At 38.3% G+C, this 26958-nt stretch overlaps 1 protein-coding gene across 1 annotated transcript in view; it reads right to left on the reverse strand.

Annotated features, from left to right (window-relative positions):
* The window catches only part of SCAF4 (SR-related CTD associated factor 4), a 46875-nt gene extending 20194 nt beyond the window's left edge, over window positions 1-26681 (reverse strand). The window contains exons 1-17 of the mRNA XM_072419314.1: window positions 26401-26681; window positions 17960-18043; window positions 17806-17850; window positions 17085-17246; window positions 16194-16329; window positions 14948-15126; window positions 14335-14487; window positions 14140-14237; window positions 13137-13260; window positions 12867-13031; window positions 12426-12519; window positions 11580-11680; window positions 10804-10917; window positions 10450-10606; window positions 10156-10367; window positions 9205-9387; window positions 7659-7836 (exon numbers count right to left, since the gene is read on the reverse strand). Of these exons, the coding sequence (XP_072275415.1) occupies window positions 7659-7836; window positions 9205-9387; window positions 10156-10367; window positions 10450-10606; window positions 10804-10917; window positions 11580-11680; window positions 12426-12519; window positions 12867-13031; window positions 13137-13260; window positions 14140-14237; window positions 14335-14487; window positions 14948-15126; window positions 16194-16329; window positions 17085-17246; window positions 17806-17850; window positions 17960-18043; window positions 26401-26430 (2215 nt within the window). The 5' untranslated portion in view covers window positions 26431-26681. The remainder of the gene's footprint in view (window positions 1-7658; window positions 7837-9204; window positions 9388-10155; window positions 10368-10449; window positions 10607-10803; window positions 10918-11579; window positions 11681-12425; window positions 12520-12866; window positions 13032-13136; window positions 13261-14139; window positions 14238-14334; window positions 14488-14947; window positions 15127-16193; window positions 16330-17084; window positions 17247-17805; window positions 17851-17959; window positions 18044-26400) is intronic.
* Between the last annotated feature and the right edge of the window lie 277 nt (window positions 26682-26958).

Genomic DNA, 26958 nt, shown 5'->3' on the forward strand with positions numbered 1-26958 from the left:
GGAAATGCAGATGTCATTTATACAGTGGCTGGATGATGGAGGCAGCAGACAACCCAATAATACAAATTAAGGCCCACAGGCAAACTCAATGTGATCCACTGATGTTGTGGGTTCCTAATGAATGTGTAACCTGAATTTTTACATTATACATTGAAGAATAATGGCCATCAGTTCTACAACTGCTGACAAAAAGAAATTATCTCTTAGAATGAAGAATTACTTCCTGTGTAGCTACACAAAGTTAAATGCATTGTAGTGGAAGCAAATGTGAAAAGAACATTTTGTTTCACTGGGTTGCATGTGATATTTTAGATTGTATGTAACCTCTCTAGAATTAAGTACATTTCATTTAATTACAACCCCAAGTCTGCTTTAGTAAGTAACTATTAAACCCAACTACTTGGACAGAGAGCCTCCCCTACCCTTTATTTTACTTTTAGTAATCTGATTCCCAGTCTGTGCCAAGTCTGCATGTATACAATGGCAAACAACCTTTCTTGATTTTATAAAATTTACTGTGGTGACACAAACTGCTAACTGGCATGATGCCAGAGTGTAAAGTGTAAGTATTTTTTTTTACAGTTGTGACATTAAGGAGCAGAATTGCAGTCTCTATGCACAGTGGATAGCAACAAGTAAAGCACGGCTTACCGTAAGCAGCCATCCATAAAGGGAAAAAAATGTTTGAATTGGGACAGACCTAACAATAGCTCTAATACACACTAAGATGCAGTCAAACCATACACAAGTATTTCACAGGCTAAACTTATGAGAAATAGTTGTGTTACCAAAGCAAAATACATCATCATCATGTGATAAAATATCTGATTAGATTTTCCTTATAGTGATATAGGAGAGATGCATTAATTGAAATAATGTTATCCAAAGTTGGAGATTTTAAATTTCTGCACTTGTCATTCAACTGCACTCAGATGACTTAGCACTATTTAGGCTTCCTACAGAAACACTTTCTACCAGACATATCAAGTCAGTCAGCTGTACACCGCAGTGAAGAATTATTACAACATTTAGGAAGTGAGACAATTACCAGCTGAAATATGTTCTGCAAACAAAAGGTTCAACAGTGATGCTTGTGCTAACTTTTTTAAACACACTCCAGGAACATTTTCAGTCCTGTGGTTTTATTATGTCTCTCCCAAAGGCGGGAGAGTTCTGTGAAAAAGTACATGCAGAGGTTGTGTTCAAATAATATATGAAAAAGTGGAAGCTCCTTCAAATCCCAGCTTTAAGCCAATCAATGTTCTTCCCAAATCAATGTGATTTCCATCCATGATGTATTTAGTACTTACCCACCTGCTCTGTACTGAGTATTGTGGTGGATATTACATTTACAAAGAAAAAGGATTCTGAAAATAAACCTATTACTTACACAAAAAAGACCAAATTAAACATGTCGGAAAAGACACAGAAATAAACATGTACACCAACCTAAAATGTTTTTGTTTACATTTGTTTAGGTCTGGGCAAGTAGTTTATCAATGGATTTATAAAAAGTGATGAAACTACTGAATTCTTAAAAGTGTATTTCCAATGAAAATTGTGTGGTAACAGATAAAAAGAACTTTGTTTTCTTTGACTAGAGTTCTACATTAAGGAACCATTTGTTTAGCTATTAGTAAAATCTAAATGAATGCATTTTCAAATATTTGGACAAAATGTTGATTGAAACTTGATCGGAGCAACATTTTTTGTTTATTACCTTTCAAGTTAAAATGGAAATCATTTAGGATGTTAAAACGGATGTTTCAATTAGATAACAAAACGTGACTAGTATTAATTGGACATCAATCCAGTAGATGTACATTGAACACTTGCAGTCTTATCAAATACAAATGGAAGAAAAATCACAGTGTATGCCTAGCATTAGATTAGTCATAAGGCTTGCCTTAGACCCCTCATATGCAATAGTTCAGATTAATTTTTATAGACCGGGTAGAAAAGGAGATGTTTACCTTCAAGAAATGAGCTACAGTAATACACAATATTTTTCAGTTAATATTGTAAAAAAAAAAAAATCAATATGCCTGCTTTAACTACTTCATATAAATCAGCTGTCATGCGGGGGGCATGTGGTGGTTCTAATATAGAGCACTTTAAAATGCTCCCAACCTTTCCGTCTTTACAAGCTCTAATTCTCAAATTAGTCACCTTATTCAGACATTTTAAGCTCAAGCTGAAATCCAGGCAAATATTGTTCGAAGTTTCATGTATGTTCTTACTTTATTCTGCATTTGCTTTGTTTCTATTTGATCTTTGCAGTAATTCAGCATTATACAAGTCGTACACTTTGCCTCTTAGCAGTAGTTTCTTGAAAAAAGAAGCAGTGGTCTGTCCTTTATTACTAATGTAGACAGACTGGATTTATCTACCGCCTAAAGATTTGCAGGCCGTCTGGCTTTTGGTGAGAGGGTCCCTTGGTTCCACCCAAAGCTCTACATAACCCATGTACAGCCAAGTGATGACATTACAATTTTATGGGATATGCATAAAGAATTTAGCAAATACAATGAGAATATAAATAAATGAAAGGGTAGTTTGTGGCCCAGTTCAATTTGAGATAGATAAAAAAGGTTTGAAAAATCCTTTTTTAAAAGGATAGCTAAACCAAAGAACAAACATTTTTGCAATTTACTGATCCATAGATTTTTGTTCTACTGCAGTGTGCGCCCTTGTAACCTCCTGTAATTGAACTGAAGGACAATATTATCTTGTTTACATGTAATGCAATGGTACAGAAGGAGAGGAAGACATGCATCAAGTCAAGCCTGGGTGACAACCATAGTTTCCCCCAGGTCCAGTGAAGTGTGTTATTTGCAAAAATACTAGCCAATCAAAACCTTGGGGAAAAAAAATAATCTAGCTTGCTGCAATTTATTACACTTTTGTTTTGGGCTTAGATGCATTGCACTAAGTTTCAAATGGATTTTCAAGACTTTAGACCTGCAATACATATTGCTGTAACGGTTACCTAAATCTCTGGTGTGTATGGACTCTCAATGGATATCAAATCATACGTGTGAGTTGTGATGCAAATGAAAAACATTTTTGTCTGGAAAACCTGATTAGGCTTCAAACTGATAATCATAACACATTGCACAGATTTAGAATCAAATTTTATTTAGGAAAATTTGCAGTACAAAAAAGTAAATACATCCTGAGACAAAGTTAAATAAAATTGTTACCATTCCACGTTACAAAAGGCCCAGGTGTCCAGCTGAAGGCTTGTGGGTCGATACGTTTTAAAATAACCGTTGACATAATATAATTGACCTAAAAGCATGTAGGAGATACATGCAATCTGACAAAAGCAGAATGTGGAATCCTAAATTTACAATTACAAAAATCAAATTAATGTAGATTCAAGGATTTAGATTTTAGTCTTGGCAACCCAGACAGTATCAGTGGTGTTTTAGTGTTTCTGAATTGTTAAACACAACAATCATAACCAAGATGTGCAACTTGGGTTCCCCTTAAAATCTTACATAATGAAATAAATATCTTTCACCCAAACGGCCCTCTTTTTGTGCCGGGTTTATCTGCATCCCACTGATCTGCTAGTTTCACTAACAAATAGAGGTGAAACCCTATTCCCTATATCGAGATCTATAAAAGGTCTTTAATCTGTAAATAATATTTACATAATTATAACGTAGAAACTAAAATGTGTCTGTGCTTAGAAGGATTTCACAAAGGTAAAAGTTGGAGCAGGGCACTTGTACTTTCCGCCACTGCTATATCTACAGGCGAGGTGCTTCATGTGGATTCCATAAGGTATTAATGTATTCAATCTGTGCAATACAAACATTAGATTGAGAAAAGGTTGCTACTAGCTTACAGTATTACTGTAGAAACCTGCTGTGAGGGCCTATCAATGTATATTGTAGGGAAAGCAGCTTACCTTTACTCAGACGTACATCACCTAGGTTAGGTTATGAAAAGAGCAAAGTACAGTAACCTGGAAGATGTATACAGCAGGTTCTGCAGGCCTGCACACATTAATGGAATGGCTTGTGTCAAGAAAGCAGCACATCTACAAAGTTGCTCCATCCTCTTCCTTCTATATACAGATGTTGTACATTTTCCATGGCATTACCACAAGCTTCTTTGAACGTATTTGAAGATTCTTTCCTTCATTTTAGCTTCTAGTAAATGTAAACTAAGGGTCTGTACATTGCTACTTATTTGCCAAGTGTAGCTTAACAGCTGTTTAGCTGGGAATGGCTCATGCAAGACACATTCCTTGTTCAGTTAATGTAAAACTACAACGCTGACAGTACACATAGGCAATCCTAACTGTGTTTAAACACCCTACCTCTTGTGTATTTAGAAAAAAAAAAAAAAGTGAAACGTAGAAATATCAAATAAATGCTATTGTTTTTTTAAAGGAAAGTGTACTTTAATGAAACTATCCTATTGCCGGCTTTCTACATTGACCTAACCCTATTCCAACCTAGCTCTCCACAGAGCAGTACTTACCAAGGTCCAAGCACTGGATCCAGGTATATATTCCCTTACTGTTCTGCTACATGCACAGTACAGCCCTACTGATTTCCATGAGCTGTTGCTTGTCAAAGTAACAATAAAATATACAGCCTATAAGGCTGTAGCCCCAACAGAGCAGTAATGTAGCATTTTGAATAGCTATACCCAATGCTTGGATCTGTGTGTTTTTTTTTTTTTTTTTTAATAGGTCCATGTGGGGGGTGGAGCAGAAAAAGGCATAATTGGATAAAAGTACACATTTTAAAGCAATAGCTTCTAACAACGATTGTGCATGTCTGCAAAATGGCAGAGTATATTTATGGTATGACTGGGATCCTCCTAATATTTCATTAAAGCTTTTATTGTATCAGAACCATACAAATGATAAAATTGTATGTGTGTGTATATAATAGTAAACACAGAAGTTCTAGACAAATATTTAATCAGATAAAAACGTTTGTTGGTAGTTTAAAATAGACTGAAATATGTAAAATACTATAGGAAAGCTTAATTAGAAAAAATGATTCAGAACGTCAATCCGTCATAAAAAAAAATAAATAAATATATACCACCTAACCTATAAATAGAATTGTAGCTGGCTTATTTGATCGCTCACCATGCCCCACATGTCTACTGACTACAAAACCATTTTCAAAATGTATTCTTAGTGTAATTTATTGTAATAAAAATACTGCATCATAGATCTAGTAAAAAAAAAAAAAAAAAAAATAATATGTCACCAAAACAAATTCCAGATCTCGGCTCTTTTTCAGGAAGTGGATTATTTTTTATGTCCCCCTCCTAGTATATACTATGCTACCCTCTCCTCAGATTGCAAGCTTAATCAGGGTTCTTTTCCTCCTCCTACATAGCTGTCAACTATGCAGGTTTTTCATCTGCAGCCCCTATTAATTGTACAGTGTTGCAAAAAATGTTGGCTCTTCATTTATAGAATAACATTTGGTTTATTCTCTAAATGTATAAAATACCATACCAATAGCAATTTTGGACTATTAAACACATCAACCATGCAAAATACTAACTGGCCAGTATGCCAACTTTATGCTTATGTAAACATCAGGCCCTTTTAGGACAGTAATGTATTGATTGCACTGTTAAAAAAATTGTACTGAAAATCTAACTTATGACTAACTAACTTTTTATGATTACATTATGTTACCCTGAGCAAATCTGTGTACCTACAGTTTTTGCAGGTACTAAAAGTTAGAAGTGAAAAGCGAGGGTGTTCAGCAGTTTTTTTTTTTTTTATTTAAATGTACACAAAGGACTTCAGCAGGTAGGTAATACTACCACTGTTCAATGACCAGGTATGTGATGCAAAAGGTGGCAAGCCACTAACAGGTGATATATGAAGATCACACAACTATATGGACAGAATCACATCTGGCAGACTAAACAGCACATGTTTACATATCTAGGTATTTCAACTGTACTCCACTTAATAGTATGCAAACTAATGTAAATATTAAAGAAACCTCATCACTCACCCAAAAATTTTAAATGCTCCATGCAAAAGAAGTATCATACCAACCTTTTCACTGTATTACACTGAGGGAAGGAAGTTTTTTCTCTCTAGCAAAGAAATGACCAGTCTATAATTGTAATGGTAGGTTTATTGTAGCTACGACAGAACAAGAAACGTCTGACCTCTGATTGCCAACAAGGGGATCAAATACTTATTTCACTAATTACAATGCACATCAAGCTCTGACTTTTGAGCACTGGTTTTTTGAGGGTTCCTTTGTTATTGTCTCTCACATTTACAATAAACCTACCATTACTATTACAGACTGGTCATTTCTTTGTAAGAGGGCAAACATACAAAATCAGCAGGGGATCAAATAATTCTTTCCCTCACTGTATCTGCTTGTTCCAATCCAGCAGCATTTATCGGACTCCACAGACTAAACATTCACTTCATCTGCTGAATGCTGTGGTTGCTTCCATCTTACAACCCCTAAATCAGAGTGAGTTGGGAATTAGGGGTGTTTTAACACTACAGTCTCCTTCATAATCCTCAGCATTGAATATGTGTAAAGAGGACAAACATGGACCAATAGGTGTGAGTATAATACTTCTTATTGTAGGAACAACCATTTTGATTATTTTTTAAGTGACTGTCGATTTTTAATTATGTTTTAGAGTAGAGAAATGTTAAAATGTCAACACTGTCCCACTAGGGAAATTTCCATTTTCAAAGACTCTTAGATGAGAAATATGCTTACTTTAAAAAAAAAAAAAAAAAGTTGTGACAATAGGTGTCCTCCCTGGGGGGTGTTCTCTCACTTCTTGCAGATAGAAAATTTAAAATTTTGGATACGCCAAGCCTGTCTCAGTAAATAGTCACCAGAACATAAGGGGTGAATTCCCCAAATAGACACAGACCACAATACATCAGAGAGATCTGACCCTATTCTATGTTACCAAACTGAAGATAAGCTTTAAGACATTACATGCATAAAATATACTTATGTTGGAAAACAAAATATAAATGTTGGAACTTGTAAAGTGACTATACCAAATGTTTATTATAAATATTATCTTTAATGATTCCCTGTACTCCCTTAGAAGACCACACTTACATTTTAAAGTGCAGCAACTAATCTGGTTACGGACACTGTTATAGTGCGCTATACATATCTATACTGACCAAGAAAAAAAGATCTCTAGCGTACACTATCACAAAAATGACAAGTGTGTAATATGGACAGAAGTTTTCTGTGATCAAAAAAATAAAAAAATACCATGCTGGATAATATTACCAAATTAAGGCATATTGCATAGATATTTTTGCATTGAATATCCTAAGTGTATAAAATCCCATACCATGGTGTACAATCCTATGAATACAGAAGTCCAAGTAAAATATAAGCCAAAGGTACATTCAGTCTATGGTCACCTAAATCAATGACAAGCTACACCATCTGGGATCAAACTATTACCCAGACATCAAAACACAAGCTAATAGCTACACAATGCTTTGCTGAAATAACAAATTCTGGATTGTTGCTCACATTTTAGATGACCACGCACTCATTCAAGGATCCTGATTGAAATCCTTGATTCTCGGCAACTATTCTGATTACATAATGGTAACAGGTTTGAGGTAGCAAAGAAAAAAAGAAATGACTTACCATGAAGTGGGTTCGACGGACCAGAAGCATTATTTGGCACTCCTTGGGGAGCAGCCCCAAATCCATTTCCATTATCATCAGTATCCATATTTTCAGTTCCAGTTCCAAAAGGTAATGTATTTCCTTGACTTACATCTGAGTCATTAGGTGGAGCACCTGCAGTAGCTAAGAAATAAAATGTCATTCACATGATCCATTATAACCATGAACAACACTGCCATCCTATGTACACAAATCTGCAATTTGCATCAGAAGATTTGTTGTGCTTTGCATGCTTGTACTACAAAGCTCTGCAGCAATTAACCAAGTTAATATTAGACCCGGAATATGACCAAAAAAACCTTAAAGAACATCTGCCTTTAGGTGAACAACACTGAAAAATAGCCATCATTTCTTATTCCTGTCCAAGAATGCTAATTGTCAAACCTTCCCTGGCTTCAATAAACAGCCCAGCAACAAATATGAATGTATACAGATCAGGTATCCGGTATCCTGACTGATTACGTTTCAGGTCACTGGCTTTTGAAAACAATACAAGCAAAGTGTCAAAGCCAATAATCTGTAGAGAAGCCAGACAACTGGTATTCCTAGAAGAACCAGTGACAGGAGTCATTTCAAGCAGACAAATCAGCCATACTTATCTAATCTTCCAACAGATCATCTAGCTAGATGACTGCAGTAACAGAGGCAAATTAAACTCAGAAGGGCTTGGAGTGCATCTGTCAAGATAGAAATAAAGAAGCAGTCATAGCTCACTATTGAGGTGCAACTTCAGTATCAGTTAACTGCTTTCTGCGTTAACACTTAATGGATCCTTGATCAGAAACAAACCTATTGTAAAAAGTATGCGCCTATTAAAAACAGCAAGGCCTTGATTTGACATGGTAACCACATTACACTAATTTAAGGGGGGTTTGGCTATGTATGCTTGTTGTTTTCAAAGGGCCAAAGCTAAGGATGACCACAGAGAATAAAGACAGACTAGAACAGCACCCAGAACAGATGGGGTGCAATCTGTGTGATTTTAGAGGACAAATGTGTTCCAGTAAAAAAAGTGGGTCATGAATGCAGAAAGGAACAGGCAACGTCCCTTTTGCAATACCCGCTTCCTGCCTGATTGGTGCAGGTATCTGCCACAAAAAGATAAGCCGACTATGCAAACTTTCAGTTTAGGTTACCAGGATATATGAAAATCCTGGCTTTCCCTGCCCATGCCAGGAGAGAATGAACTCTTGCACATGACACCCTGCCTAGCCAATTAAAATGACTAAATAAAGTCTCCAAAAATAGAGAAAAGTTGACAGCACCCTGCACGGGAACACAAACAGGTGAGTATCGAGGGTTTAGTTTGGCTTTAAGTTAACACAATCAGTTGCTGTAGGAAAAGGACAAGCAGGTTCCTAGTAATGATTTCTGTTACAGGAGAAAAAAAAAATCTCTCTAGATTCTCTTATCAAGAGACACTAAGCTGTAGTACAGTAAAACAAAAGTAAATCATATTGTCAAATGTATTAAAACAAAATTCATTTCAGTCCACGGATTCTCAAACTGCACACAGGAATATGCTTCTTCTGTATTCAGTGTATTTACATATATGCCTCTGACATTTTTTAGGCACCGACTTACAAGTTGGGATGCTTAGTCCAGATATAGGAGGAGGAAGAGACACTGGAGGAGTCATAGGAGGGGGCATACCCGGAGGAGGCAGAAAGCCTAAAGAGCAGAAGCAAAGTTAATCAAGGCAAAAAATAAAATGTTAAAATGTTCAAACAAAAATATCGCTATATAGATAGTTTTAATAACTAGAAGACCAACAAAACAAATTAATATATTTATTCTTGTTTGGGAGTTCTGGAGACAAGCAGGCACATTAGTATATATATAAAAAAAAAAAAATTCATGGAGTTTAGAAAGCACAGACCGGACATGAACAAGCAATATCTAATCCTTGGAGTCTTTCCATAAATAAAACGACAACAGCACTTTTCTTAATATCTTGGCTCAGTGTCACAGGTCTCCACAGTAACACAATCAGACAAATCACAGGACTTTGCGAGATACTTCTACTTCAGAATAATTGTATCTCATTTTACGTTTAGTCAGATTAACGGAGTAACTAACTGGCAACTATGCAGGTATCATGTCCGGTGACCGATCCGCTTCACTTACTGAAGAAATGCACCTTACGGATGCAAACAGAAATGATTGTGTTCTCAAACTATTTAATACCACTTCAGTACATCCTGTACTGAAACCATTTTAGGAGTGGTTTCAATTATAAGGATGAGGTCACACAATGCTAGTCTACCAGGATATCACCATTAATATGTTTTTGGATGTTTCAACCACTCCAATATTATTCTAATAAAAAAACATTTTTGTCATTTTGTAACATTTTTGATTTGTGGTGTGCCGCAGGATTTTTTCAATGTAAAAAAATGTGCTGTGGCTCAAAAAAAGTTGAAAAACACTGCCATAGAGTAAATAGACTCCCAACAGTAGTAATGAAATATCTCCTAATGACACGGTAGCCCAAAATTTGATCAACACTCACCACTGTAGGTATTGTTGGACGAATCTGGAGAGAAAGCAGGGGAACAGGCGTAGACTGAGTAGCAGGTGAATTGTTTTCATTTTGAGTACTCTCAGAAGTAGAGCCATTTTGAGATGTGTCTGCCTTCTCCGTTTTTTTACTGATATTTTTCCAATCTAAAGAATAAAAAAAAAAAAATGAGTAATCGGATAGCTGAAAAGCAATTTCTGGTACCACTGATCAGAAAGTGATACTAACCTGGACTTAGTGTATCATTATCAAGCATTCCTCCTTCACACAATGCCTCTAGTTCCTCAGGTTTGACCTTACTCCATGGTATGTAAGTAACACCAATTTCTACATCCCAATACTGCTTATACTCCGCTTTAATTCCTTTGTTTAAAGCCCATGCTATCTACAAAACAAGGACAACTTCATTTAAGTAAGCGAGCATAAAAATAACAAAACAAAACAGATGAAACTGAAATTGAAAACAGTTGACAGACTTAAAGCCACTAAGAAAAATATAGTAAGCAGTAAAATGTACATACACCCTTAATAATATTGCCATATTTGCCTAAAAGCTCAGAATGTAAACATGTTAAAATTTACCTTTATTGCCTTTAGGTTGACTTTGAAGTTTCCTCTGCTCAGTTTCTGTAAAGCCCGATATGCATCCATTCTCTGAACCATTACAATATAGGCACAACCCCTTGGTGGTATCATCTAGAAAGAAACCACAGTAAATGTAACTTGAGCCCAATTCTACACAAACTTGTACATAAATTTTGTTCACCTCTGTTATTTTTTTATGCTTTTCCTAAAGCAAAGCCTAGAAAACGGCTGACTCGGCTGACTATATAGGAGATTGTTTTTGTAAATTTCACCCTAAAAGAAAATGAATCTAATATTTTTATCTTCATGATTACAACATTTAAAGTGAACACCTACACAATAATTGAACTGCTCTTTTGTCAGATCCTACTCAGTGAACGTCTTACTTTCCCCTCTTCTCATGTCATGGAGCTGTATGGATGCTCAGATGTATGGAGCTGGCTTTTAGGCACAAGCTCTACTAGTGCAGCATTCGGGGTTATGCTCCTAGATAACTGGTGAGTGCTATGGGTACCTTTACATAGCAAACTGTAATAGAAACATGTTGGCTATGATCTCCAAAATATCAGTCACAAGAGGAAGGTGTGGTTCAATATAGGAAATGTGATTTTGTGGCTCCAACTGGTAATATGAACAGGACTGGTGTTAAACCTGTGTTATTTTAGGACTTAACTGTTAACCTAATCATTCATTTGGAAGTTTCTACAATCAGTTACAAGTCAGGAAAAATAATGGATAGGTTAAAAATTACATTTGTCTGAAGAATTACTTACATTGATTGATTCAATGGGTCCAAATTCTTCTAAAAGGCTTCCAACATCTTGCTGGGTTGTTCTTTTGTCCAGCTGTCCAACCCAAAGAGTAGTACTGCAAACTGATAAACAGAGAAGATATTAAAATGGTTTTTGTAAAGTTTCTCACAAAAAAAAACTTTTTTTAAAATAGCGAACTATATAGTACAGGGGTGGGCAAACTTTTTAACTCAGGGGCCACAGTGTAATCTAAAATTTGGCAGATGGGCCGGGCTGATTGGAGAGTGGGCAGGGTTGTGCCATCATGACGCCACTGAACGATCCATGGGGGAAAGTGGTCCAGGCTCTGGCCAATGTGGCTCCCCAGTGGGGTCCTTCTCCTGACCCCGCTCCGCTCGGGGGGACACTGGCCAGAGCCGCGGATTGCAGCCCATTTTATCGGGTCCGTTGAACTCTCTCTCTACGGGCTGGATAAAAAACCCGAACGGGACGTATATGCCCTGGGGGCCGTAGTTTGCCCATGCCTGATATAGTAGGCACCTTGCTTGGCCGAGTTAACCATGCTCCAAAAAAGCTGGGGTAACATGAGTTATGCACATTTTACTGCAGAGGTCTACCTTACGGTACCATCTTCTTGCTACCTCAGAGTCCAGCACTCTACCGTTTACATGCTGAACAATACTTCTTCCCTCAATGCTGTCTGTGCATTGACTCGTACGGGGCTGTATACTAAAGATGCCAACTTTAGAAGGACTGAGCACTAATACCCCTACTAGCAGCAGGTTTAGGTTTGTTAGCAGATAGTACCAAGAGCATAAAAATAAAAAGGCAAGTGTGGCCTTAGAATCCAAAGTTTTTAAAGGGGGGGGGGGAAGCAAACATACCTAGACATGGACCTCTGACGTTCTGTAGGGCGCTTTGATTCCTGAATAGGAAGTTGTTCTATTTCCATGGACACTTCCTATAAAAACAGAAGGACAACCTTATTTAGATCCTAAGAGCAGATTATTTTTATGCACTGTAAACCATCATAAATTACCTCCATATGTGCACAATAAATAATTTAAGCATAAATAAAAGCTCAGGTTCAAACATGAAAATGCAAAGTTTACGATCACTATTTATGTAACCATTATCTAATGAATCTAAATTACCAGCTAAAACAGACAAGATTCTTCATTGGCAAGAGTGGCAAAGGAACCAAAAAAACAAAAAAAACAAGTACCTTTCCCAAAATACGATGTACAGCAATCAGCTGATGTTACCTGCTCTCTATATACCAACACAGAACAATGTAGATTGGCTCACCTGTTGATTATCCTTTAGTCCCTGTGCATCATTCTGCTGAACTGAAAAAGTAGGCTGAATAAATGACTGAGGAAGCTCCTGAGACATGGGTGGAATCATAGCAGGGAATGTCTGGGGTGGAACCATACCAAAGCCGAGCATTTGGCCATTTGGTGGCACGGGAGTCTGAAAGGGGGTAAATATTTGTTAGCGGACGGGAAGGCAATGATTATATTATAAGGCACCTCTTACACAAAGAGAAACAAGAACATTAAGTAAATTTTAAGATACCTGATTAAGCAGAGATTCCTGAGGCATTCCAATCATACGTGGCTGTAAAGCCTGAAACTGATCCATGTTTGGCATTTGACCTGGCATCTGTGAGAATTGTGCAGGAGGCTCTGCAGAAAATTGGCTGTAAAAATAATAAAATCATATTTTAGGACTTCAATTCTGCTGTTTATGTTTACAAAATTGTGAAGTAAACCAAAAAATCATTGCCATCCTGAACCGTGTCTGAGCAATGAGAATCGCTCAAGAAAACCTGACAGGTAGTATCTGCTATGCTTTTCTAAACAATCACGTAATATCATGGAGAAGCATCCCCCATCAGACCATTTAGAAATCAAAAAATAATGTTGTGAAGAGTAAATGCATTGTAACATTTAATTCCATGAGTCTGGAGAGTCAGACTAACAGAACTTAAGGTAATGAATTGCACTTGTCTGAAAAAATAAATTGGAAAGTGACTTTAGAAGCTATTTAAAAGGTATTTTCTGTACTCGAACTTAGAGCAGTAAAAGACCCCAGTACTCTAATAAATGAATCCTTAAAGAAACCTCTAGTTTGAAACAGTCCAATAAAAGAAAAAAAAAAAAAACTTCTGTCATGCCAATGTTTGAAATCATGCAACATTACTGCGCTAAATTGTAAAAACTGACTGTTACACATCACTAGTTGCAGTAATGTCATGTTAACTCTCACATTTATTATGGGAAACAAAAGGCTGTAATGATTTGAGAAACAATGCAAAATGTCCTGTTCCCTGTGTTACTACCTACAGGGGAGACCTGCTTTTCTTTTTAATCTTGGCAACTGTGGTGATACTCTTATGCTATAGTACATGCCCAACTTTCCTGATTTTTCCAGGTTTTTAATTTCTCATTTTGATTTTTACTATTAGCACAGAGATGGGAGATTAAAACATTCTAAAACCAAAACATTTAACACCTCATTTAGCCTTACTATTGTCTGGATCTGGCAGATTAGGCATGTGTGAAGTCTGTTTACTCACAATTGTGGTTGTGAAGGTGGTGGGGTTGAGCTTGATGCATCTTTCTTTGGCTCATCAGCTGCTTCAGGTTCATCGTCATAATCAAATCTGTCGAGCAACTTTAAAAAGCAGAACACCGTTAAAAAAATTAAAATAAAAAAATAAAGATACAGAAAAGAATTAATAATTTTCTGTACATTGATAAGTAGTTATCACCTTATCAAAAGTAGTTTTCCTTTCTGCCTGGTGGGATTGCTGTTGAGCATTTATCTGAGACGTAATTGACTGTACTTGAGAAAATAGATTCTCATCAATAGCTGGAGACTGTGGCTTTGGAGGTTGTTGAAAGGTCTGAAGAATTTGTTGAAGCTAAAGAGAAAAAAAAAGAAATTCTGACAGGTCATTACCCTTTCCTAAACTATGCCAGTATAACACATTTTATAAAACTGAAAATACAATGTAACAACCATTTCATATTCAAGTTTCCCACATAATTGGCTTTATGTTTTGGTGCATAAAAAAGAAAAAAATATTTTTACTTTTATAAAAAAGGTTTTTCCACCCTTTCTATCAGTCCATTTAAGTACTGATTATGGGTACTCAACACACAAAAATCAGCCGACATGGGACAGGTCAGATTTTGGGGCAAATAAAAATGTCACTATAACAAATTATTGTAATCCATGTGTTTGAACACAGCATTCAAAAAGAAGTATTTTTAATTATTAGTAAAAAAAAAAAAAAAAAAATTAGTAGTGATAAGTGGAAAAACAAATCAAAAACTTAAGCCAACATAGCTGCCACAAGGACATGTATAAAATAAACATACCTGCTGCCCCTGGCTACTTTGGAACAGTTGAGCAACAGCTGCAAAAGCCTCTGAACTGGGTAACTGCGGAACACTGATAGCAGGAGCCACAGGTACTATGGGTGCTGCAGGTGCAGGAGCAGCAACCGGGGGCTCTTCAGGGGGCTCAGATGAGAGCAACATAGAGGGTGGTGAAGATCCTGCAAAAGAACTTTAGTAAGTCTGGGCATTGTTTAAATTTTCCACCTTGCTTGCACTATGGGTAGTCCCCGGGTTACATACAAGTAGGGAAAGGCAGGTTTGTTAAGTTGAATTTGTATGTAAATCACAACGTGTACATTATTTTAATGAATGCAACAAATGTTTGTCTTAACATATTAGGCAGCATGGTGTCAATTACTGTTTAAAATTCTCACTATGAGTTGATCACAAACAAACAAAACCTTATGGAGCCTAGACATTTATTAACTTTAGGAGCAAGCTGTGCTTTAATATGAAAAATAAAACAGCATTTGACAAACAGAGTTTGTCTGGGTCATTAAAGAGTTACAAGAGGATGCAGAAAGAGCTTATCCTTTAAAATCACCAACAACCTCAGCTGTGTTTAGCAAAAGATTTTGCAAGTCATGAAAACTGCCCCCTCCCGCCCATCAAGCCTCCACCTGTTCGTATCTAGGAGTCGTCCGAATGTCCTAACTCAGGGACTACCTGTATTCTGTGTCCTGCCACTAAGAAACCAAGCAACCAAAGCTACAACAAATTAACCATTTAATATGGAGCTAAACCCAAGAACTGGACTTTGGTAAGATCAGAAGGCAGCTGAATAATTCATTTTCCTAAGACAAAAAAGGTTTATGTTTTAACAGTCTAGAAAAATATTTGCTGCCAAATAGACAGAAATCAGGCCTGTTTGACATAATACAATTGAATGTAAAAGTAAATATTTTCTAAGCAATGCAAAAAGGCCTGGCAAAAAAGTTCATTGGGTGCCAGCAAAACTTTTCCCCGGTCTGTGCAAAACCAAACTTTTGTGGTTAAAATTCAAAGAATATGTTTCAAATAATGATAAAAATAATTCATAAAACAAAACTTTAAAACTGTAATTGTTAATTAAAATGTGTTAACAGCTGATTATGTATGATTTGCCAGCCTAAATATATTAACTTCAACATTCACACAAGGCCCACGTAATATATAAACTTTACAAATTGGTATGAAGACAAAAAATGCAAAATTCCAGACAAAGCATATATATATTTCAACCTACCTTCTTCATTAGCGGAATTATCTGCTAGTGATTCAGGAGGTGCTGCACCTGCTGCCATATCAAGCAATGGCTGTATGATCTCAATTTTAAAGACTCCATTTTTTTGCCACAAGTTTAAAACACGGACAATTTTACTCTGGAAAGATAAATGTAAAATTACAATTCTATTTTACTGTAGCCTGAGGGCAGATTAGTTAATACTGAACCATACCAAATGGATTCTGTGGCGAAAGAAAAAAGGATATGAACCCAGTAACTTTGTTTTAGGATGAGGGCGCCATTCCCATTGTACTGGCCTGTTTTCAAAAATGCTATCAGGACATTTCCATTTTCAATGTTAGGGAAAAAAAAAAAAAAAAATCACATTTACACATTTAACAATACCATGAAAAAGTCCCAAAGCACATTATTGCCCCTCCACCAAAGGTTTCCTATCCTTGTGGGAAAAATAATTCCTATAGAAACTATTAGGCTTGTGCAACAATGGCACATCCCTGGATTTGTTAAAGTATTTTGAAGAACTTACAGCCAAGTAGATCTATGGCGCTGAATATTGGCACACACAAGGAATAGCTATTATAGGAAAAAAGCTGCTAATGATAATCTGAAAAATGTTACAAGGCTGTCCCCAATAGTAATATTTTGCATCCCTGAACTAGAATAAATATTTATCAAGACAGTCACAACCCTGAATCTGTATGTTTGTTATCAGTTAAAAGTAGCAAATCCAATGTCAGCAAGACAACCAAGCTACTTCAAGAAGAGGAGGTTAGCAAAGCCAGCCTCAGTACATGATTCACAGCATTGTGGCGTAGAAGGCACTCAACAATCATATGCATACCCACTAGATTATCACTCCCTCCCCTTAATGAAGACAATAGTTCCTACTACCTTATCTTCATCTGGACAGAGATACAAGCATTGGAAAGTTGCTGTTAGGTTCTTAGTAAATCTTGGACCAAACACATCCTTATCGATTCCAAACTGATGACGGGACTGGCGTACTATTGAATCAATCACATACAATCCCGGAACCTTATATTCAGGTTTGCACTGTATATATAAAAAAAAAAACTGTTAAAGTCACAAGAAAAAAAGTATACAGGTTTCGATACAACTTGTGCTGAACAACTTTTTACATACAAAACAGATTTTGCGGTTTTACATACAAAACAGCATGTGGTTTTCTTTATACACAGCTCTACTTTTCAGTTGTGCAGACTAGCAAACAAAAGACTGAACTGTGTTTTCTAAATAAAGAATCTTTAGGACTTGTCTAAGGAACCTGTATACAATCTTCAATTTTTCTTGACTTTGTCTGCTTCTAAATATTTTAACTGAAAAAGTTATCCTGATGCAATAGGTACTGGGCTGTTCTGTCATTAGAGCAAACAGGGGGCTCTGCCTTTATCCCAGCTTTGCAAAAGCTGCCCCAGCTCTGATATGACAGTTTCAGAGATTTACTTATTCAGAAGTTTATTTGTGACTGGCACACTAACAAAGCACAAGAACAGACAGGAGAACATTTAACAGCATTTATTTGCAGAAGGGTAAGGCATGTGAAGGCTATAAAACTCAATAGGAAATGTAAATGAAATAAAACCAAACTCACCTTTTTAATGAATTTTTCCACAATCTGGACTACATGTTTGTAAAGCTAGTGTAAAAAAAAAATAAAAAAATTACAGTGTGAACAAAAACATATATATACACCTCATTTTAACAATGAAGAAAAGTATTCACAAACTAAATATACCCCATCTTACCTTTATTGCCTTTATAGCAGCCTTTGTGATCAATATCATCTTTGCACGAGAAATCGGGGGTTTCATGTCCATGAGCGAAAAGAGCTAAGAAGAAAAATAAAAATACACATAAACAACAAATTCTGTTTGGTCTGCAACATTTCATTGTTTATCTATACTTTAAAAATCATTAACCTACTTTGATAAAACGTAAAAGATTTGTCAGGAATATGCTCCCCCTATACATTTTAATATGACAAACTTTGGCTTTTAAAGCGGAACTAAACCCAAGCTACTCGCCTATCCCATCACAGGGGCACCGCCATTTTCCTCCTTCGGCTTTCTTGATTGGCCGGGCTGGAGTAACGTTAACTGTTCATTAATTCCCGGCATACACAAGGGAATCTGAGATTGTTGGGTTTCCATAACAACCAGCGCCAAGCCAGGCATGCACTGCTCAGCTTGATATTTCTCCTGCATAATCAGGCAGGTAAGAGATAATCGCAGAAAGATCATCACTTGTCCCTTTGTGCAATAACGGCCTGCCTGATCATGAATTTTTCAAAGCGAGACTTTAGTTCCACTTTAGAAACAATCAGGCTTTCCTTCCTGTCTGCTGTTGTCCAATGACTCCCAGAACCACTCAACCCTCTATCTGCCTAGTCATTAATGTCTTTACAAAATAAGGAGTGTTAACTGCTGAAAAATTCTTAGAGCAATCCTGTAATCTCGAATCTTGGCCAGGACATTATCTGCATGGAGTTTGCAGGTTCTCCCTGTGTCTGTCTGTGTGGGTTTCCTCTGGGTACTCCGGTTACCTCCCAAGTTCCAAAAACTTGCAGATAGGTTAATTGGCTTCCCCCTAGACTGTAATAACATATGACTATGGTAGGGACATTAGATTGTGGGCCCCTTTAAGGGACAGCTAGTGACATATGGGGTTTGTACAGCGCTGTGTAATATGTCCACGCTATATAAATACTGATTCAGGGTCTCATTGAAATATATCATGTAACTCAGTTATACTCCACACAGTTCCACCACAATATACCAATTGCTTCAGGGTATGGGAGAGCAAGTGAAATGATAGGCTTTGAGGAAACCTTAAAAAAAAATAAAATAAATAAAAGATTCCCTGAATAGGGAACATAATTAATCGCTCATCATGTTAAAACGAATGTACAGTGTCACTGAATGATTTTGCCATCAGGTTATCTATAAACCAGTGATACATATTACACAAATTTGATTCAAGTTTCATTTCCATACTATTTAAAGAGCTTTACCAAACCATTGTTGCAAATAGGTTATCAAGAGTGAAAAATACCCACCCGGGATATTATGTTTTGTCCACTAGCAACGGATCATAAAATAAATTACTACCAAAAGAATTATGAAAAAATATTTATGATGTCTGTTGCTCACCTGCATGGCATTAATACATACTTGGCTAGAGTCTTTGCCTAGTTTGTATGACCATAATATAGCTATGACAAAACTAGTTATGGATTCCGCAACACTATTTGTGCTTGCCCTCATCATGCTACTGAAGATTGGTCAACAGGTCTTCATTTCTAGACCAATGGCATGATACATTAACCTGGACCACATCCGGTACTGTAAATCAGAATGTGCTAGAAAACCCGTCATATAACTCCCATGGAAACAGTTATAAAGTAAACTCAAGAAAAGTGGTCAGGGCCTTAGTTGGCCAGTGCTTAAAAGTCATGTCAGTAGATGAGATGATGTACAGCAGTTCTATGAGTTCTATACACCTACAGACACTATAAACAAACCTAATAACCCATTGTTCTCCCCAGAATTCTTCAGCCAGGTAGGGGGAAGCCTACTGGGGTGCCAAAAATTGGGCGGGACAACAGACAAGTTTGGTATTCCCAGTTTTCTAGTAACCCTATAATTGTGTACGCCACCCTCTGTGCGTGTCCCATTTTGTAATTCAACTTTGTATTATGCCAACTGTTTAGTGCCCCGTATGGTGATACAACTTTCCAGTGCCAAGTTTTTGAATAGATTGTAATCATTTGTAGTAGCTGCAGTAAAATAAATTAGGCTTATTTTACTAACACTGTGGCATTTATTGCTCTGGAGCAGTGGTCGCCAACCTTTTAGATGTCACGGACTACTAATTTCACGGACCCTTCATGTGCAGGGAGCTGTGTGCCACTTAAAGGGAAAGAAACTTTCCCCAAAATGACATCATTATGCCGGAACCCGCCCACTCAGACCTACGATGGGAGAGTGGGCGGGTTGCGTCCAGAGAAACCCCCCCCCACTGCCAGAGCCTGCAATCCATACAGGAGACATGGTCCCCTGGTCGTTGTGCCCCCTCATCAGGGTCCTTCTTCTGACCCCATTGGGGAGTGCACCAGACAGAGCCGCAGACCAAGGGTATGCGGTTGGCATGATATTGTTACTAATCTGAACTTTAGCTCTGTAATCACACTTTCAGCATAATGACAAATGCTGCCAAGCTCCATGTAAAATTTAAAAAAAAGCTTTCAAAAAGCTGGCACCATTATTTTGGCTTGCAGGGAATCCACAAACAGCATCCGATTCTCTTGGAGCTGGCTGCCAACTTCCACTGACCGTTCTCCCTGCACAAAGGGTCATTTCAGACTTGTGGTGAACTGCAGAACTCTGCTGCAGGCACAAACACTATTTGTGTGGTTCCAGAAAGCCATGTTTTCCTCCTCTGGAGGAATAACTACATCACAGCTGCAAACACGTTTACCTGTAAGACCTGCAGCTCTCCAAGGTGCACATCAGCAGTTTGTGTCAAGATGCAGCTAACAGAACTGCAAGTATGGAAGAGACCAAAAGCCATCCTCAATGATTGTCAGATGACAGCTGGGTGACCAATGAAGTGTTAGGCAGTGTGCCTGGAGAGAACACCATAAGCAATACTAAAATAAAGCCAATGGTATTTTCTAACTACATTTGCTTTACCTATTCTCAAAATCTGTGCTCTGTAACTTCGGAAGAAGCCTAATTCTGCCGTCATGTGACGCATAGCATCTTTTGCTCCCTCTTTAGCTACGTACACACGTCAAATTTTTCTTGCACGATAATCGGCTCAGGGCGGATATCGGGCGAGAATTTGGCGTGTGTACAGCCTGCGTCTTTCATCATCCGTGGATCCACGGATGATGAACGACGAACGATTCCAATGCAAGGGAAGGGGGAGAGCGTGCCGCTCCGTCTCTTTCCCCCTTCCCTCTCCATCGAGCAGAACTGGTGCTGTATGTACAGTACTCATTCATGCATAGTGCGGTTCTTATGGTTGAAAAGCATTGTGAAGGATCCTTTCCAACGACAAGAATTGCACGTGTGTACGTGGCTTTAGAAAGGGACAAGTATTTTACTCAACATTGGAATTGATGGCAGAAAAGCTGACTACAGAGATATAGGCAGAGCAGCCCAGGGACACAAACAGACCACATCAGCACAGATCTGCTTCTCTGTCGTAGCCAGAATGCAAAGGAAACCAGAGGAAGAGCCAGGAACAATGGATGTTTTGGAATAAATAGAGACACAATAAAATGGCAAAATATTACACAGCGTGAAGAAAATAGACAAAGTACATTTTCAGGTTCACATATACATAGAATCTGAGGCTTTTTCTGCTGATATTTCTCCTTCCCTTGTTTCTACTTTTCACATTAATCAACATGCTAATAAAAATTGTAAAACCTGTAAAAAAAAAATGTGCATACGCAGTGGAATCGGCAAGTTTTTTTTCCCCATCCTATGTCATCCGATCTCGTGCCTGGGTTGGGTAACGTAGGATGAAGAAGCGACGAAGATGGTGGTGCCCGGAGCGCCAGCTCTGGGACAACGTGGGACCCGATGCAAGTAACCCCCCTGGATGGATTGGACTGTCCTACAGGATTAAAAGCAAAATTTTTTTTCCCGCAGTTTTCACTTTAGTTTCTCTTTATTGGCATTTAGATAATTCATCTACCCTTGGAACGTGCAAGGACGTTGTGTTGCATGATAGTCGTGTACATATTTAGGTGCTTCCTAGTGCAGAGCACATGTGACAAAGAAGCGTGCATTTAGCCTTTTGAAAGTGGACGATTTTTTTTTCTGTTCAAATCACATGTTTTAGACAACTGATGCTTCCCCTGATCAGAAGCCACGCCGATTAAGAAGAGATACATTCTGTATTAGCTGACTACTTCCATCAGGTTTTAGACAGCTCTAAATTTGGAAAGGTTTAAAGCCGAACAGTCATGGATTAAAGACCATCTAAATCCATAAATGATCAAAGCAAATTTGCAAACTTTCAAATCAAGTTTATTTCTGTAAATTAGAAATATTCCCTTAGAAGCTGAACTTTACAAACTCAAAAACCCATTTGTGTAGATGTGGCTGTCTGTATCTGTGCAGCTTTACATAATGCATGCATTCGGGAAAATGTAGCCTAGCATCTACTGTTTCTGCTTTTGGGTATCACAATCGTCACATTGCTTTCTGACTAAGTACATAGGAAAAAAAGTGAAAAGCTTTAAAGCGTACCTAAACTCAGAATTTTCACTTTACATAAAAGGCTACAGAACCCTTTCATGTAAAGTAAAAATTGCGTCTTTTTTTTTTTTTTTTTTTTTAAGAGGTCGAGAGTGAATTGGAACGCAAAGCGTCCCAGGATACCTACGTCAGGCATCCCGGGAGGCTCTTGGGCACTCCTTCTGCACATGACCGAGTATCTCGGGCATGCGCAGAAGAGGTCGAGAGTGAATTGGAACGCAAAGCGTCCCAGGATACCTACGTCAGGCATCCCGGGAGGCTCCTGGGCACTCCTTCTGCACATGACCGAGTATCTCGGGCATGCGCAGAAGGAGCCTTTTTTGCTCAAAGTATAATGAAGAACCCGGAAGAGAAGAAGATGGCGGTACCCCCGGAGACTGGACTGCCCTGCAGGATTGAAGGTGTGTTTTTGTTTTGTTTTTTGAGTATAGTTCCTCCTCTAAGTGTCAAAAAAATGGTCTCTGAACTGTTTGATTGCTTTTAAATGTCAACAATAAAATATTACATACTTGGTGATCCTGCAAAGACTTCCTAATACCTGGTAGCAACAATCCTGGTTGTGAGGCTCTCTTAATGGTATGCAATTCAAACAAACAAACCAAAAAAATCTTGCCTGGGAATACACCACAGCAAGGTCCCCCAACATGCTGTGGCTTAGGACCCACCCAGACCTATTCAAAACAGAGAAGTAGCAGCCAAGGTCACCTGACATACCACATTTCTCCCAACATCTTGCTATAAATGCAGGACTAGCAATTGTTTATTGTACAGAGCACAGTGAAGGTCCACCTGCTCTGAAGAACAGCACTTGCTGGCTGGAATTAGGTAAATTCATCATCTTGTTTGATATCCCCTAGGCACAACGAGTAGTTAACCATTGCAGCAAGAAGGAAGATGTTTTTCTCAGTTTAGATTTCCTTATTGCATGCAACTTAAACCTGCAGGGGGTTATAGAGCTGTGATATGCAATTCAAGCATGTAGAAATTATTTTAATTATACATACACAAACATAAACCCTCAAGCAAGTTGCAGATAGTTTCTTTAGTTTAGAAACATTTGTTGCTTAACATTAGAAGACAATCAGCCTTCCATGTTTCTGCTAGGATGTGAGAAAAACTTCTGCTTGCTCAGAACACAAACGCTGCAATGTGCATGATGTGGGAAAACGTTCACTTTAAGGTTAACCTGCATTTAAAAAAAAAAACTTGTACCAAAGCAATACGTATGCAGTCATTGCCGATTTCACCTACTGAAAAAAAAAAAACGTCCAAAGGATTTTTTTTTATACATCACAAACCTAAAATAAGCATGCAAATCTGGGATTGTGAGTTTACTTTGCATTTCTAGAAATAAAATTTATGTTCATAACACATATCCAGTGTGCATTTTATTAAACTTTTTTTGCAAAATATTATAATAGAGATATTGAGAGGAGAAATCAGTCATGTATCTCTTTGATAATGCTAAAACAACCTGATCCCCAGTCAGGGTTGCCTTGGGTTCTTGCGCTGCACTCTTACACTGACTTTCAGTGCAGTAGTAACTAGAAAAGTAAAAGGGAAAAAAAAAAAAAAGCACAGTCCTGTTTTTTTTCCCCATATATTTCACAAACTTGTTTTTTTCTTTTTTACATACAGCATATACATAATTCATTAAAAATTGTGGTTTCATGTACATGAATGGTTTTGTGGTCATATCTCAAATTACACAATGCCCTTTGAACACCTAATGCACACAACGTTATGTCAGCAAAGCTAAGAATGAATAAAAGTGTGCATTCACTGATTCACCCAATATGATGTACTGTATTTTGCCAGGTTAACAGCTATACCTTTACAATAACTATGGCACTTTTCAGGCTTTTTTTTTTCAACACAACACAAATAACATTTGTTTACGCAACATCTAGCAGCTTCAGAGAAATGTTTTTTTGAAAATCTATTCACGTGGGATAATTGCACTTTGCTCATATTAGGCAAGCTTGGTAAGGTTCAATGAACTCTACATAGCAAGTGCACCCGTCAGTGCCGATGGATTCTAGGAACTTTAAAGCAAACGGCACTCTGACCTCCCATTCAAATGGCGTCTTGTAAGCAGCTGCACAGCGGACTTCAGGAGCAGCCATGTATACAATGCAAAGTACAGTCAGCTGCGACTACGGCCTGGCCAGGCTCAAAGATATACACACATTCTGCTTTTTGTGCGGCCATATGACTTTTCTATAAAGGCTCCTTTGGAGGAGATTGCTGAGTGCTGGCTTTAATGAAAAGGAAGTTAGCGTGTAAAAGAGAAGCAGATAAACTGTTTCCACACAACAAACAGAATACATTGTAAATACTGCTGGATCTAATGTAGCAGAGGAAGATCAGCTCTGCAGCAGAATGCTACACATATTTATCTTTATTTCAAGACTGGCTGATTTAAACAAGTATCATACAACAAGGAAGGCCTGATATTTGTAAATTGGTATCTATGCCACCAATAAAAAAAACAGTCTTACTATAAAGAACACGGGCACAGACATATTGATAGAAGGAAAGAGGACCTGTAATATTTACTCCATCTGACCTGATAGAAAAATACTCCCCCAGCCGCTCTCTTCCTCACTCATAACCTCATCACACGCACGGATACAAGACTTCTCTAGAGCTGCCCCGACTCTCTGGAATGGTCTTCCCCGTCCTATTCGGCTTGCTCCTACTTTCTGCTCATTTAAAAGAACACTCAAAACCCATTTTTTCAAACTCACCTACGCATCTTCTGTCTTTTCAAACCATCACTACTTCCCACCATTACATATCTCCCCTCCTATTGTGTGATACTTCCCCACCTCCTAGATTGTAAGCTCTTCTGGCCAGGGTCCTCTCCTCAGCCTGTGTCACTGTCTGTATCTGTCTGTCATATACAACCCCTATTTAATGTACAGCGCTGCATAATATAATCGCGCTATATAAATCCTGTTTATTAATAACAATAAAGATAACATTTTATTGTACTGCAGCTTACAACTCCCTAAATGTCAATGTGTGCTGGCTTAGTTCGTTTTTTAAGCCTTTTTTACCCTAAATGTCATCCGCTGATCCTGCCAAGAAGACATTTCTAGACCTAGGTGACAAATACCCAATGTGGTACATCAATACTCCTAGATTGTAAGCTCTTCGGGCAGGGTCCTCTCCGCCTGTGTCTTTCATTTACAACCCCTATTTATTGTACAGCATTGGGTAATATGTAGGCACTACAGTGCTCTCCTCAGCCCCTTTTGGCTGGGTGCACCACCCAGCACATTTCAGTAGCCACCCAGATGTTTTTGGGTGGATACTGAACAGTTGGGTCACAGTTCAGGGGCTGCCACCCGCCAAAGATTTCTTCCCACCCAGCCTAAATAAATTTCTGGGTTGAGCATTGCGCTAAATAAATACTGTTTAATAATAATAATAATAATAATAGAGAAGCAGCATTGTTACCTTGAGATAGTAAGCATGCAAGACAAGACCCCCTTCCCCCAATCATTACAATATAAGGAAGGGGGAGGGGTTCTGTAGTTGACAGCAGCAAACAGGAAGTTAGGGTCAGACTAGTTTTCTGGCAGGATTAACAATTTTTTGCTCATCTGATAACACAGTGAGTGCTCTATTAAGCAGAGTAGATGTGAGTAATGTATTGCTGGGGTGTGCCTACACTACATAGTCCATAATAAATGTAATATACCATGATGCATTTATATTTACCAGGGTCTGGTGCTTATAAACATTAAGCAAGGGGATGCATCTGTCATAGCAAGGAAGGCCATGAATGGCGGCGAGGTGGAAGGCGCAGTGATGGCCCCGCACTTGCAGGCCGCAATAATAACACAGGCCGCGGCCTAGTCTCCCCAGACACCGCAGTGTCTCCCGCCCTCCCCTATGGGCCTCACCTCCTGGTTGAAGGCGTTCACGGCGTCCATGCTGCTGTGTGAGGGGCGAGGTGAGGAGGAGGGGTCACCACACGCTGCCCGTCTGTCAGGCTTCCTCGTCTCGGTGTCCGGCTTGCTCACTCGCTGCTACCGCCTTCCTCTCCGCTCCCGCATGACCAGCTATGAGGAGGGGGGAGAAGGCTCTATGGGTTCAGTAGGTGTAACGTCAAAGACTATGAAGGAGGACGGAGCTTCGCTGCCTCACCACCGGAACAAGATGGCGCAGCTCGGCCAGCGCAAGGCACGCTGGGAAAAAAGAGGCGGGGCGTGTAGCGTCAGACTAGCATAGCTCGCGCCCACCGTACGTGTCTCCTCAAAGCTTCCCGCCTTCTAAACGCGCTCCAGATTCGCGTGCCCGATGTGTGGAGGTCACGTGTGCTCAATTCTCTCCCTGTGCTTCGTCAATCTGGTTTTGCTGCCTAGCAACAATGGGCTGCATAGAAATAATTAGGAATAAAGATTCTTTAAGTGTACCTAAACTCAGAATTTTCCATTTACATTAAAGGGTAGACAGATATT

Source organism: Pyxicephalus adspersus, chromosome 1, assembly GCF_032062135.1.
Source record: "Pyxicephalus adspersus chromosome 1, UCB_Pads_2.0, whole genome shotgun sequence".
In the NCBI taxonomy this organism is placed as follows: domain Eukaryota; kingdom Metazoa; phylum Chordata; class Amphibia; order Anura; family Pyxicephalidae; genus Pyxicephalus; species Pyxicephalus adspersus.